Raw genomic sequence first — 13,882 nt, forward strand, 5'->3', positions numbered from 1 at the left:
ATGGGCACTAGGGCAGCGAGGATCCCCTGTGGGCATGGCGGTGCCCTACTCTGGCCCCTGCTGTTACTGCTGTCCCTGAGCCCTAAGGCCGGTCCTGTCCTAAAGTCTAGCATCCCCAGTCCCTCAAAGGTTCCTGAGATAGCACCAGGAAGACCGCAGCCACAGCAAGGATGGGAACGGTCGGCCAGCCGGAACCAAGATCCTGTGAGCAGACCAGGTCTGTGTGAAAGGCAGTGGGCGGGCGATGAATGGGTGGAGGCCATAAGGGCCAAGTAAGGCACCGGAAGTGGTTCGCCTTTTGCCTTCCCCTCAGAACCAGGTAGTCCCAAAGAAAATATCAATCAAAGGAGTTTAGGTTCCACTCAGGGCCTGACTCTGCATCTTAGAGCCTTATGTGGTGCCATGGGACCAAAGAGCTGTCCAGGGCTGTCCCAGTGGTGATGGTAGAGAACATGGGATTCCTAAGAGTAGGGACAAAGAGAACCAAGCTTCCTGAAACATAAAGTGCCCATTCCTGGAGAAAGTAAATATAACCTGCCAAGATCCGGGGCCATGACACTGAGCAACTAACATCGGCAACCCATGAGACTTCTAGTTCTTTGATCTGAAAAGTAAGTACGGAGCTCGGTTGTTGAGGGAATGAAGTCCCATGGCCTCCTTCTGTCCATCTACCCTCGCCAGGACCACTTAAAGATGGGCTGTTGTGACCACCCTTTCATTCACTCCATCCCACCTTCCCAGACTCCTGGTCTCTTGTTTCCACAGAACCATTAGCTGAACTTTTCATGTCCAAGGTGGCAACCAGTGAAAGCAGAGACCAGAGTCGCCCGAAGTCACTTACACAAGTCACTTGTCTTTTGCCATGGTCTCCCAACCTGTGAAGTGGAGGAGGAGCCTCCTCGTGGTATTTATTCTGCCCCTCAAGGACTGTGTCTCTAATAGATTGCATGGGGGGTGTCTCCACAGTGTGTGGGAAGCCGAAGATAGTTGGGAAAGTGTTCGGCGGCCAGGACACGTTGGCGGGCCAGTGGCCATGGCAGGCCAGCCTGCTGTACCGGGGCTTGCACCTCTGTGGAGCTGTCCTCATCGACTCCCACTGGCTGGTTTCCACAGCCCACTGTTTTCGAAAGTGAGTTTGCTTTATTGGGAGCCCCCAGAGAGGGACTGGGTGGTAAGAAAGATGCAGGATGAGAGGAGGAAAGGTTCGAGATAATATGCTATTCTCTGGGCTTTTCTCTGGGGCAGTTTACTTCTACTAAAGATGCATTGGTCCTTCTTTGACCCACAATCCACTCTATCTGTATTATCCCCATGTGCCCTAAGAATTTCCTTCATCTGCTCAGGTTTTCATTATCTTTCATATCAATTCCTACAGAGATCCTCATACTCCCCTTCTGTGTCTGCTATCACAGATGTTTTCCAAGAGAATTGGCCATGCTTTGACCTCTACTGGTAGACCTCAGCTTATTTCACTGTCCCTTACTCTCCTGTGAGCCAGGTTCTAGGCAAAGACCACATATGACTACCAGCCAGGTGATTCCTTACCAATTTCGTAAAACTGAGTCCTGAGAAAAATGTGGTTTTGCTTATGCCATTATCAGACTGTATGGATGGAAAATGTAGGCCCTTAGGCCTTGAACAAATGATATGGCCAGTCAAGAGTCTACTTCCTTTGGCTCTCTGGAACCTGACTGAGGGTCCAACTTCTGATAAGATATGGAGGGAACCAGAGGGACCTGTGTTCCAGGTCAGGGAACTGAAACTTTGCTTATTGATTTTTTGAGATTCTAGCTTAATCCTGTCGACACCTATTCTATTCTGTGCTGAATTCACCTGAAACACTTTAGGGAAGAGAATATAGTAGATCCCAGGTCAACATTTCTTTTTCTTTAGAAGGAACAAGCTTCAGTTGGTATGATGCAAGTGAGACAGGCCAAAGTGTGTGAGGAAGGCAACAGCTGAAAGAATAGGTCTATAAGGATGTTGTAGTCTGGGAGGAGGGAAGGGAATTGCAGAGGCTACGAAAGGAGGGGCTGGGTATGTGGAGTGGGTGAAGAGTTTCCTGCTGTGGGAGCTGTGGGAACAAAGCAGCAAACATAGGCTGTTTATACAGTGCTATCCACAAATAAGGGACGCTTCTTTTTCGTGCTCTCATATGCATTTACCAAGTCCTAAATGAGTGCTTATTGCCAAATCCATGGCAGAGGGTCAGGAAAAGATGCTAGATGCTAGATTTCCATCTCTGTGACCAAATAACTTAGAAAATAAACAAGAGGAAGAAAGATTCTTTTGGCTTATGGTTTCAGTCCAAAGTTAGCCTGGTTTTTTTGAATCTATGATAACACAATGCATCATAGCAAGAACATATGGTGGATAGGGCCTGCTGACCTCATGGTAGCCAGGAAATAAAGATAATGAAACGAAGGAGGCCTTCAAGACATTCTAATGACATAGCTTCTTTTCATTAGGTCTCACTTCCTAAATGTTCCACCCTTTCTGGGTAGTACCACAGGCTGATGAGTATGCCTGTAGTTATTGACCTAGGAGACATTTAAAAATTAAAATTATAAAACTAGGATTACGCCACAGTTTTTCCTAAGTTAAATAAAAGGTTTAATTTGATGTCACTATCAAGGATCCTTCTAGTGCTGGAATTCTTTGTTCCTCCAATTCTAAGATGTAGTGGGGAATACTCTGTCATGAGGTTTGAGCAGAATATTCATCAGCCTGCAGGAAGAAGGCTCCTATCGTAGTTACTTTTCTATTGCCATAATGAAACACTATGACCAAAGAAACTTATAAAATAAAATGTTTATTGGGGCTCACAGTTTCAGAGGGTTAGAGTCCATGACCATTACAACAGGGAGCATGGCAGCTGAAGCAGTAGCTGACGGCTTACATCCTTATCCACAGACACAAAGGCGAGAGGTGGCAGGGGACAGGCAACTGGGAATGGCTTAGGCTTTTGAAACCCCAAAGCTTACCACCACCTCTGAGTCACATTTCCTCCATCAAGACCACATCTCCTAATCCTCCCCGAACAGTTCCACCAAATAGGAACAAACATTCAAATATATGAGCCTATGGGGGTCCATTCTTATTTAAACTACCATCTTACTTGACTGTCAGAAGTGGGGGAGACCAAGCCGATTGGAATCAGGGCACAGTGACAAGTGATACATGAGGGTTCAGTAAGACAGGGTTATCCTCCCACTCAAAGATAATGGTGATTATGGAATTCTTTATCTTTCAGCAAATCCCAGGCCCCAGAGGACTATGAGGTACTGTTGGGCAATAATCAATTGTACCAGAAAACAAAGCACACTCAGAAGATCCCTGTGAACCGTATCATCAATCATCCAGACTTTGAGAAGTTTCATTCTTTTGGGAGTGACATTGCAATGCTGCAGCTGCGTTTGCCCGTAAACTTCACAACCTATGTTGTACCTGCCTGTCTCCCATCCAAAGACACACAGCTCTCCAATCACACATCCTGTTGGATAACTGGTTGGGGAATGCTTTCTGAAGACAGTAAGGGAAAGAGAAGTTGGAGAGGGAGTGAGGGTAGGGAGAGGAGGAAGATAAGAGGTGAATGAGGGGGAAGGAAAGAGTGATTCAGCTGGCAAGAGACCCAGGCTGGTTTCTGAAGTCACTGGATATTGCCCTCTGTACCTCATCTCTATGGCTTATGACATTCAAAGGCAATCCCAGGCTCCTTCTAGCTCTGAAAGTGTGAGAGTCCACAGTCACAAACTCCCCTGAAACTCAGGTTCTGGAGGTGGGGAAGCTGTTGACATTTGCCATCAAGAATCTGGGCTTTTTGAATATTAATGATCTTTTTATTCCAAGATTTTAATCAGTCATGGATCTGAGGAGACTTGATTAAACTCAGAGGTCATGTGTGGCAGCCAACCCATTCCATGTTAGTCAGGTTTCCCGCACTAACAAAATACCAGAGGTAATCAGTTTAAAAAAAAAAAAAAAGGTTTATTTTAACTCATAGTTTCACAGATCACATGATCATTTGGCCCTGTTGGTTTGTACGAGCTGTGGACAGCACATGGTAGTGAGAAAATGTGTGTTAGAACAATGATGCATACCATATGGTGGTCAGGAAGCAAAAAGAGGAAGAGGAGAGGCCAATGTAATCATACCATCTTAACAGATACACATGCACAATGACCTAACTTGCCTCCACTATGAACTACATCTTTTTAAAATGTTTTTACTAAATATTTCTTTTACTTTCATTTCAAAGGTTATTTCCCTTCCAGGTTTCCTGTCCATAAGCCCCCATTCCCTAAACTTTGCTTCCATATCCCCTCCTATGAATATTTTCCCCCTTTTAAAAAGGAGTGGGACCATCTGCATTTTGGTCATCCTTCTTCTTGAGCTTCCTGTGGTCTGTAGATTGCATCTTGGGTAATTTGAGCTTTTGGCTAATATCCACTTATCAATGAGTACATACCAAGTATGTTTTTCTGTGATTGAGTAACCGCACTCAGGATGATATTTTCTAGTTCATTCCATTTGCCTATGAATTTCATGAAGTCATTGTTTTTGATTGCTGTGTAGTACTCCATTGTGTAGATGTACCTCATTTTCTGTATCCATTCCTCTGTTGAAGGGCATCTGGGTTCTTTCCAGCTTCTGGCTATTATAAATAAGGCTATGTTGGGGCATCTTTTGGGTGTATGCCCAAGAGAGGTATAGCTGGGTCCTCAGGTAGTTCAATGTCCAATTTTCTGAGGAACCTCCAGACTGATTTCCAGAGTGGTTGTACCAGTCTGCAATCCCACCAACAATGGAGGAGTGTTCTGCTTTCTCCACATCCTCGCCAGTATCTGCTGACACCGGAGTTTTCGATCTTAGCCATTCTGACTGGTGTGAGGTGGAATCTCAGGGTTGTTTTGATTTGCATTTCCCTGATGACTAAGGATGTAGAACATTTCTTTAGGTGCTTTTTGGCCATTCAATAATCCTCAGCTGAGAATGTTTTGTTTAGCTTGGTACCCCATTTTTTAATAGGGTGATTTGGCTCTCTGGGGTCTAACTTCTTGAGTTCTTTGTATATTTTGGATATTAGCCTTCTATCAGATGTAGGATTGGTAAAGATCTTTTCCCAATCTGTTGATTGTCATTTTGTCCTAATGACAGTGTCTTTTGCTTTACAAAAGTTTTGCAGTTTCATGAGGTCCCATTTGTCGATTCTTGATCTTAGAGCAGAAGCCATTGGTGTTTTGTTCAGGAAATTTTCCCAAGTGCCCAAGTGTTCAAGACTCTTCCCGACTTTTTCTTCTATTAGTTTGAGTGTATCTTGTTTGATGTAGAGGTCCTTGATCCACTTGGACTTATGCTTTGTACATGATGATAAAAATGGATCAATTTGCATTCTTCTACATGCTGACCTCCAGTTGAACCAGCACCATTTGTTGAAAATGCTATCTTTCTTCCATTGGATGGTTTTAGCTCCTTTGTCAAAGATCAAGTGACCATTGGTGTGTGGGTTCATTTCTGGGTCTTCAATTCTATTCCACTGAGCTACCTGCCTGTCTCTGTACCAATACCATACAGTTTTTATGACTATTGCTCTGTAATACTGCTTGAAGTAAGGGATGGTGTTTCCCCCAGAAGTCCTTTTATTGTTGAGTATAGTTTTCACTATCTTGGGTTTTTTGTTATTCTGAATGAATTTCCAAATTGCTCTTTCTATCTCTATAAAGAATTGAGTTGGAATTTTGATGGGGATTGCATTGAATCTGTAGATTGCTTTTGGCAAAATGACCATCTTTACTATATTAATCCTGCCAATCCATGAGCATGGAAGATCTTACCATCTTCTGAGATCTTCCTAAATTTCTTTCTTCAGAGATTTGAAGTTCTTGTCATACAGATCTTTCACTTGCTTGGTTAAAGTCAGACCAAGATAATTTTATATTATTTGGGACTATTGTGAAGGGTGTCATTTCCTTACTTTCTTTCCCAGCCTGTTTATCTTTTGAGTAGAGGAAGGCTACTGATTTGTTTGCGTTGATTCTATACCCAGCCACTTTGCTGAAGTTGTTTATCAGATTAAATAGTTCTCTGGTGGAACTTTTGGTTGTTTAAGTACACTATCATATCATCTGCAAATAGTGATATTTTAACTTCTTCCCTTCCAATTTGTATCCCATTGATCTCCTTTTGTTGTCTAATTGCTCTGGCTAGGATTTTGAGTACTATATTGAATAAGTAGGGAGAGAGTGGGCAGCCTTGTCTAGTCCCTGATTTTAGTGGGATTGCTTCAAGTTTCTCTCCATTTAGTTTAATGTTAGCAACTGGTTTGCTGTTTATTGCTTTTACTATGTTTAGATATGGGCCTTGAATTCCTGATCTTTCCAGGACTTTTATCATGAAGGGGTGTTGAATTTTGTCAAATGCTTTCTCAGCATCTAATGAAATGACCATGTGGTTCTTTTTTTTTGTTTGTTTTTTTTAATTTTTATATTTTTATTTATATGAGTACACTGTAGCTTCAGACACACCAGAAGAGGACATGAGATCCTATTACATACAGATGGTTGTGAGCCACCATGTGGTTGCTGGGAATTGAACTCTGGACCTCTGGAAGAGCAGTCAGTGCTCTTAACTGCTGAGGCATCTCTCTAGCCCGACCATGTGGTTCTTATCTTTGAGTTTGTTTATATAGTAGATTACATTGATGGATTTTCATATATTAAACCATCCCTGCATCCCTGGGATGAAGCCTACTTGATCATGGTGGATGATTGTTTTGATATATTCTTGGATTTGGTTTGCAAGAATTTTGTTGAGTATTTTCGCATCAATATTCATAAGGGAAATTGGTCTGAAGTTTTCTTTCTTTGTTGGGTCTTTGTGTAGTATTGGTATAAGAGTAATTGTGGCTTCATAGAAGGAATTTGGTAGTGTTCTGTCTGTTTCAACTTTGTGGAATAGTTTGGATAGTATTGGTATGAGGTTTTCTATGAAGGTCTGATAGTATTCTGCACTGAACCCATCTGGACCTGGGCTCTTTTTGGTTGGAGACTTTTAAATAATTGCTTCTATTTCTTTAGGAGTTATGGGGTTGTTTAGATGATTTATTTGTTCCTGATTTAACTTTGGTACCTGGTATCTGTCTAGAAAATTGTCCATTTCCTCCAGATTTTCCAGTTTTGTTGAATATAGGCTTTTGTAGTAGGATCTGATGATTTTTTTAAATTTCTTCAGATTCTGTTGTTATCTCTCCCTCTTCATTTCTGATTTTCTTAATTTGGATACACTCTCTGTGACCTCTGGTTAGTCTGGCTAAGGGTTTATATATCTTGTTGATTTTCTCAAAGAACCAGATCCTGCTTTTGTTTGGTCCTTTTTGTTTCTACTTGGTTAATTTCAGCTCTGAGTTTGATTATTTCCTGCCTTCTACTCCTCCTGGGTGTATTTATTTCTTTTTGTTCTAGGCTGTCAAGCTGCTGACATATGCTCTCTCCTGTTTCTTTTTGCAGGCACTCAGAGCTATGAGTTTTCCTCTTAGCACCGCTCTCATTGTGTCCCATAAGTTTGGGAATGTTGTATCTTCATTTTCATTAAATTCTAAAAATTTCTAATTTCTTTATTTCTTCCTTGACCAAGTTTTCACTGAGTAGAGCATTGTTCAACTTCCATGTATATGTGGGCTTTCTGTCATTATTGTTGTTATTGAAGACCAGTCTTAGTACATGGTGATCTGATAGGATGCATGGGATTATTTCTATCTTCCTGTATTTGTTGAGGCCTGTTTTGTGACCGATTATATGGTCAATTTTGGAGAAGGTTCCATGAGGTGTTGAGAAGAAGGTATATCCTTTTGTTTTAGGATGGAATGTTCTATAAATATCTGTTAAATCCAATTGGTTCATAACTTCTGTTAGTTTCTCTACATCTCTGTTTAATTTTTGTTTTCATGATCTGTCCAGTGATGAGGATAAGGTATTGAAATCTCCTACTATTATTGTGTGAGGTGCAATGTATGCTTTGAGCTTTAGTAAGGTTTCTTTTATGAATGTAGGTGCCCTTGCATTTGGATCATAGACATTTATGATTGAGAGTTCATCTTGGTGGATGTTTCCTTTGATGAATATGAAGTGTCCTTCCTTATCTGTTTTAATGACTCTTGGTTGAAAGTCAATTTTATTTGATATTAGAATGGCAACTCCAGCTTGTTTCTTCAGGACATTTGCTTGGAAAATTGTTTTCCAGCCATTTACTCTGAGATAGTGTCTGTCTTTGTTTCTGAGGTGTGTTTCCTGCATGCAGCAAAATGCTGGGTCCTCTTTATGTATCCAGTCTGTTAGTCTACCTCTTTTTATTGGGAAATTGAGTCCGTTGATGTTGAGAGATATTAAGGAATAGTGATTGTTGCTTCCTGTTATTTTCATTGTTAGAGGTGGAATTATGTTTGTTTGTCTCTCTTTTGGTTTCATTGCAAGGAATTATATTCTTGCTTTCTATACGGTGTAGTTTCTCTCCTTGTGTTGGAGTTTTCCATCTATTATCCTTTGTAGGGCTGGGTTTGTAGAAAGATATTGTGTAAGTTTTGTTTTGTCATGGAATATCTTGGTTTCTCCATCTACGTTAATTGCAAGTTTTGCTAGATACAGTAACTTGGGCTGGCATTTGTGTTCTCTAAGGGTCTGTATGACATCTGTCCAGGATCTCCTGGCTTTCATAGTCTCTGGTGAGAAGTCTTGTGTAATTCTGATAGGTCTGCCTATATATGTCACTTGACCTTTTCCCCTTACTGCTTTTAATATTCTTTCTTTGTTTTATGCATTTGGTGTTTTAACTATTATGTGACGGGAGGAATTTCTCTTCTGGTCCAATCTATTTGGAGTTCTGTAGGCTTCTTGTATGTTTATGGGCATCTCTTTCTTTAGGTTAGGAAAGTTTTCTTCTATAATTTTGTTGAATATATTTACTGGCCCCTTAATTTGGGAGTCTTCACTTTCTTCTATACCTATTATCCTTAGATTTGATCTTCTCATTGTGTCCTGGATTTCCTGTATGTTTTGGGCTAGAAGCTTTTTGCGTTTTACATTATCTTTGACAGTTGTGTAAATTTTTTCTATGGTATCTTCTGCCCCTGATATTCTCTCTTCTATCTCTTGTATTCTGTTGGTCATGCTTGTGTCTATGGCTCTTTGTCTCTTCCTTTGGTTTTCTATATCCAGGGTTGTCTTCCTTTGTGCTTTCTTTATTGTTTCTACTTCCATTTTCAATTCCTTCACCTGTTTGGTTGTGTTTTCCTGTAATTCCTTCAGTGATTTTTGTGTTTCTTCTCTAAGGGCTTCTACTTGTTTACTTGTGCTTTCCTGCATTAGAACTGTTTTCCTGTCTTCTTTCAGCCTTTCCTGAGAACAGATGCTCTGCTCTCAGCTGTGGCAGTGATCCTGGAGACTGTCTTCCAGCTCCTGGCGCAGGCAGGAATCAAAGGGTCCTGCCCCTGATTGCTCATGTAGGTCCTTGCACCCAGTGTGCACAGTTGGCACTATGTGATTCCCTCTTGGGGAATCCCTTGTGGGCAGAGGGTATTCTCCTCTGACTTGTCAGGAGTATCCACACTTCTGAGTTTCCAGATCTGCCCCCATGGGATTTGGGTGTAGGGAGCTGTTTGGCTGGCTCAGTTCGGTCCTGGGTGCAGACCAGAAGCGCGGGTACTTGCAGCTGTCTGTTCCTATACCCCTCTGTCCAGAGGTACTGTGCAATTTCCCCATGGATCAGGAATGTGGGCTGAGCTGTGCAGAGGTGGCAGTCTGTCCTGTGGGCTCAGAATGTCTGCACTCCTGGGTCTATGATTTACCTCTTAACAATAGGATATTCTATGACCAATAGTGCCACAGGGTGAGGGCAAAGCCTCAATACTTTATCCAAAGTATAATGCATGACATTACTGAATATCTTGGCAAGTATTTGGGTAAAGTGAAAAGTGACATGTAGTGTGTGACCCTGAGAATGCATGATTGAGAACTATTGTGGGTCCAGAGTATTTAATCTCAGCTGGTTCTCATTCTGTTTCACAGTCTTTTTGGGTGAATTGCATAATGGTGAAACTTTTTAGGTTTTATTTGCTTGTTTGTTTCTGGTATTGAGGATTGGTCCCAGTATTTCATACATACTTTAAAAAAGGCTCTACCAGTGAGACACTAAAAACACTTGTTTTTATTATTTTATAATGAAAGTGGAGACTATGCAAAGTCATACCCAGAAGTATTTAATAAAGGATTTTGACTTGGGAAATATACTTATGGAGTAATGTAAATGAAAAAATATATGGATTTTTCACTGTTTACAGAATCATAATTTGGCATATTTCTTCTCAAAAGACATACTTTGGGTCTTCAGGGAAGAACATAGCTTTCTAAGGAGCTTCGCTTAGCATCCGTGTCCTTGTCCAATAAATCTATCTATCTATCTATCTATCTATCTATCTATCTATCTATCTATCATCTATATATCTATCTCTATCTCTCTTTCTCTCTCCACTTTCTCATACACATGTACATCCTTGAAGGCAGAGCCCACATTTTGTTTTACAATACCAGTCTAGTTCCTAATGAGTACTCCACTATGCTGCTGCTGTTCACCCTGGCATACTTAATATTCTCTCTCTCTCTCTCTCTCTCTCTCTCTCTCTCTCTCTCTCTCTCTCTCTCTCTCTCTCTCTCAACTGTAGTCTCCAAAATAGTCCCCTACTTCTATTTTTGTGTGCTCCTATATGAGTCTCCTTGTGGTTATCAGCATCATGTTAAAACATAATCATGGGGTTGGGGATTTAGCTCAGTGGTAGAGCGCTTGCCTAGCAAGCGCAAGGCCCTGGGTTCGGTCCCCAGCTCCTAAAAAAAAAATAATCATGCCATGTCTCTTTTCAGGACCCTCACCTACCTTCTCACTTGTACTCATAATCAAAAGTAAAAATCTCTGTTATGGTATAAGGCTTTATGTGATGAGAGCACCCAGATCCATCTCTGCTTCCTCCATTACTTCCCTCATATACCCAAACCCAGCTTCCTTACTAATCCTTGAATATGTTGAAGTCATTTACATCCAGGGTACTTGCTTTACTTTTTTCTATGTAATTTTCTCTCCCCTCTAGTCTTGTCACAATATATGGTTTTTTTCACAGTCTTCTATCTGAATTTTGTGAGCTAAAGTAACCAGTGCAATTACCTTTCCCTGTATTATTTCTTTAACACCAATGGGCAAATTTATTTTCTTTGATTTTCCCTTCTTAAAATGTTCCTTTGTATCATTTTAGCTATCATAAATATGAATGATGAATAGACTGGTGATATAATCAGTGGATGGATGAGTGAGATGGAGTCGAGTGAATGGGGGAGAGGAAGGAGGAAAGGAAGGAAGATGGGTACCTGGATGTTGTGGATAGAAATGTTAGTAGGTAAGATAAAGGATGGATGGAGATACTAATGAAAGAATGGGTGGATGGAAGGATACATTTGGTAAATGGATAGACTGATGAAGGGAATGAAAAATGAGTGGGTCTGTGGGTTAATGGGTGGATGAAGACATAGAATAAAGGTTAGAGATGGATCATAGAAAATGGATAGTACTATTCATAAAAGTGAAACTACTAGTGAAAGGTTGATGAACAACATTGGGCACATTGTGTGTTAGTGGGTTTTGCCTTTTTATATACTAGTTATGTGATCTGTTACTGTGAGAGAGGTGAAGGTGGTAAGTGAGAGTTTCTGAGAAAAAGGAGAGGAGTTCATGAGGACTAGATAGAAGATGGAAACAATCTGATGCTCAGCTGTTCTATAGTGAGCATCAGTCAGAGTAGCCTGGACTTTCCCAAATAAGCCACACTGACCTCCTCCTTATTTTCACAGCAAAACTGTTACCACCATTCTCACTCCAGGAGGGCGAGATGGGCATCATTGAGAATGAGTTCTGTAATGCCTTATATGGGCAAAGACTAGGCCAAAGCAGGAACTATGTGCATGAGGAAATGCTGTGTGCAGGGGGGCTCTCCACGGGAAAGTCCATCTGCCGGGTGAGTAAGGCAGTAGTGTGTTCTCCCCATGTCTGTTTTATCTCAGTTCCTCTAAGGGTGACTGTATTGACCTCTAGTCTCTGTGGAGACCCTTCCTGCTTCATTATCTCTATTTGTTTTTCTTGAATTCATGCATCAATAGTCTCCTTGAGGGTAATTGTTCCTTTAGAAAATCCTACCATCAATTTTTGTTACATACTTAATACCTTTTATTGAGGCATAACATATATAGAAATATGTAATTTGTAAGTAAATGGTTTGGTAAAGTTTCTAGTACTGACTCAGCATGTTCCTGGTACCCATCTCCCTTTTTTGCTACTAAGTTTATTTTGTCTGTACATTGTCACATGTTGTCCACTATGAAATCTTAAGTTTCTCATTTTGCTGTTGGGTTGTCAGTTTCTCAGCTCTTTATATGGTATAGATGAAAGTTCACTATTGGACATGAAGGATTGTCCTGGGAAACTGTCCGAGAGAGGGAAAATGGCTAGTCTGAAGTAAAGTAGCACTACCAGGGCCCATATGTTTGGACTTCAATTCCATCCCCATCTCTGCAGGCTTCAGCCTCCTGAGATGACACAGTCTCCATTACAGACTGATATAGGGATATGGGGTTTTCCTAAAGGCATTTCATAACTCCTGGCAGTGTTCTGAACTCCTGTCTATTGCTTGGTGATATGATCTGCCTTCGCCCAGCTAGGAGATAGACATTTTTTTTCAGGACTCCCAGTACATAGGTTGAGAAAATATTTCAGGCCAAGGTGACCAAAAGCAGAGGAGTTAACTGGATATGTTGTCACAGCTCGAGGTTTACAGAGCTAGAATCTACACATAGGTGTTTGCAGAACCAGCTTGCTTTCAAGTCCCTAAATTTTACTTTCTAGAGTCAGGATGGCAGGCGAAGGGAGTATGGGAGGTTTCCATACGTTTATATCTTGATATATGTCCTCGTCTATCTAGTAAACTGACTTAGAAGCTTCTTGCTGTTCAACCCTAACGTCTCTCACCTAGATTTTGCCTACTGGGCTTGTGTAGTGTCCTGACATGCAATTGGTATTTCTGGCCCAAAGCATATCCCACACTAACTACTCTCTCTCCTCAGGGTGATTCTGGGGGCCCCCTCGTCTGCTACCACATCAGTGCTTGGGTCCTGGTAGGACTGGCCAGCTGGGGCCTGGACTGCTGGCCTTCTATTTACCCCAGCGTCTTCACCAGGGTCACCTACTTCACTGACTGGATCAGCCAAGTCGAGAGACTCACTCCACTTCCAGTACCTGAATCTGTGTCTCTTCACACAGAACTTCTACCCAGACCTCTGAAGGCTGCTGGTTCCCCACAACCCTGCAGCATCCTTGTGGCTGCACAAATCTGGTTCCTGCTGTTATTTATCCCCGAAGCTCCACAGTGGGCCCCAGGGTGAGCAACCAGGCCTTTAGGTGTTTTTCACTCAGGGTTTTCTTTCTAGATACAGCCCCCACTCCTTAGTTTACCATCTGCACCTTTTCCTCAGCATATCTGGCCATTCATTGTTACTACCCCAAACAGCCTAGAAAAACCTACCAATAAAGCTTCATCTTTCTTCAGCTCTGATTGTACTGCCCTTGCAGGGTTCCTATATCCCTCGATGACCACACTTACCATGGAATTAGCCATTACACCTCAAAAGGAAAAAGAGAGCAACTCAAGAAAACTCTCCTTGAGGAAAAGGCAGAAAAATGGGGAAGCGCACAACAGGGATACTGGGGAGTAAGGGTGTATCCTGGGAAGAGAGTAAAGTTTAACTGGCCTTATGGATGGACCCTGCCTTGTTTTAGAGTCAGGGATAGACATGAC

The 13,882-nt window shown here is 41.6% G+C and overlaps 1 protein-coding gene across 1 annotated transcript; it reads left to right on the plus strand.

Moving 5' to 3' along the window:
- LOC116883260 (putative serine protease 47) lies at positions 1 to 13,469 on the plus strand. The gene is made up of 5 exons (XM_032884255.1): positions 1 to 272; positions 926 to 1,129; positions 3,254 to 3,531; positions 11,886 to 12,049; positions 13,152 to 13,469. The coding sequence occupies exons 1-5, from the start codon at positions 1 to 3 to the stop codon at positions 13,467 to 13,469; spliced, it is 1,236 nt and encodes a 411-aa protein (XP_032740146.1).
- The last annotated feature ends 413 nt before the right edge of the window (positions 13,470 to 13,882 follow it).

Source organism: Rattus rattus, chromosome 14 (assembly GCF_011064425.1).
Source record: "Rattus rattus isolate New Zealand chromosome 14, Rrattus_CSIRO_v1, whole genome shotgun sequence".
NCBI classification, from domain to species: Eukaryota; Metazoa; Chordata; class Mammalia; order Rodentia; family Muridae; genus Rattus; species Rattus rattus.

What these genes read in the sequence shown, in the direction of transcription:
- LOC116883260 (XM_032884255.1), top strand. Translation starts at nt 1, where the DNA reads ATGGGCACTAGGGCAGCGAGGATCCCCTGTGGGCATGGCGGTGCCCTA. An exon ending in GGGAATGCTTTCTGAAGACA is followed by an intron (nt 3,532 to 11,885) that starts GTAAGGGAAAGA and finishes TTATTTTCACAG; the next exon opens with CAAAACTGTTACCACCATTC. An exon ending in CGGGAAAGTCCATCTGCCGG is followed by an intron (nt 12,050 to 13,151) that starts GTGAGTAAGGCA and finishes CTCTCTCCTCAG; the next exon opens with GGTGATTCTGGGGGCCCCCT.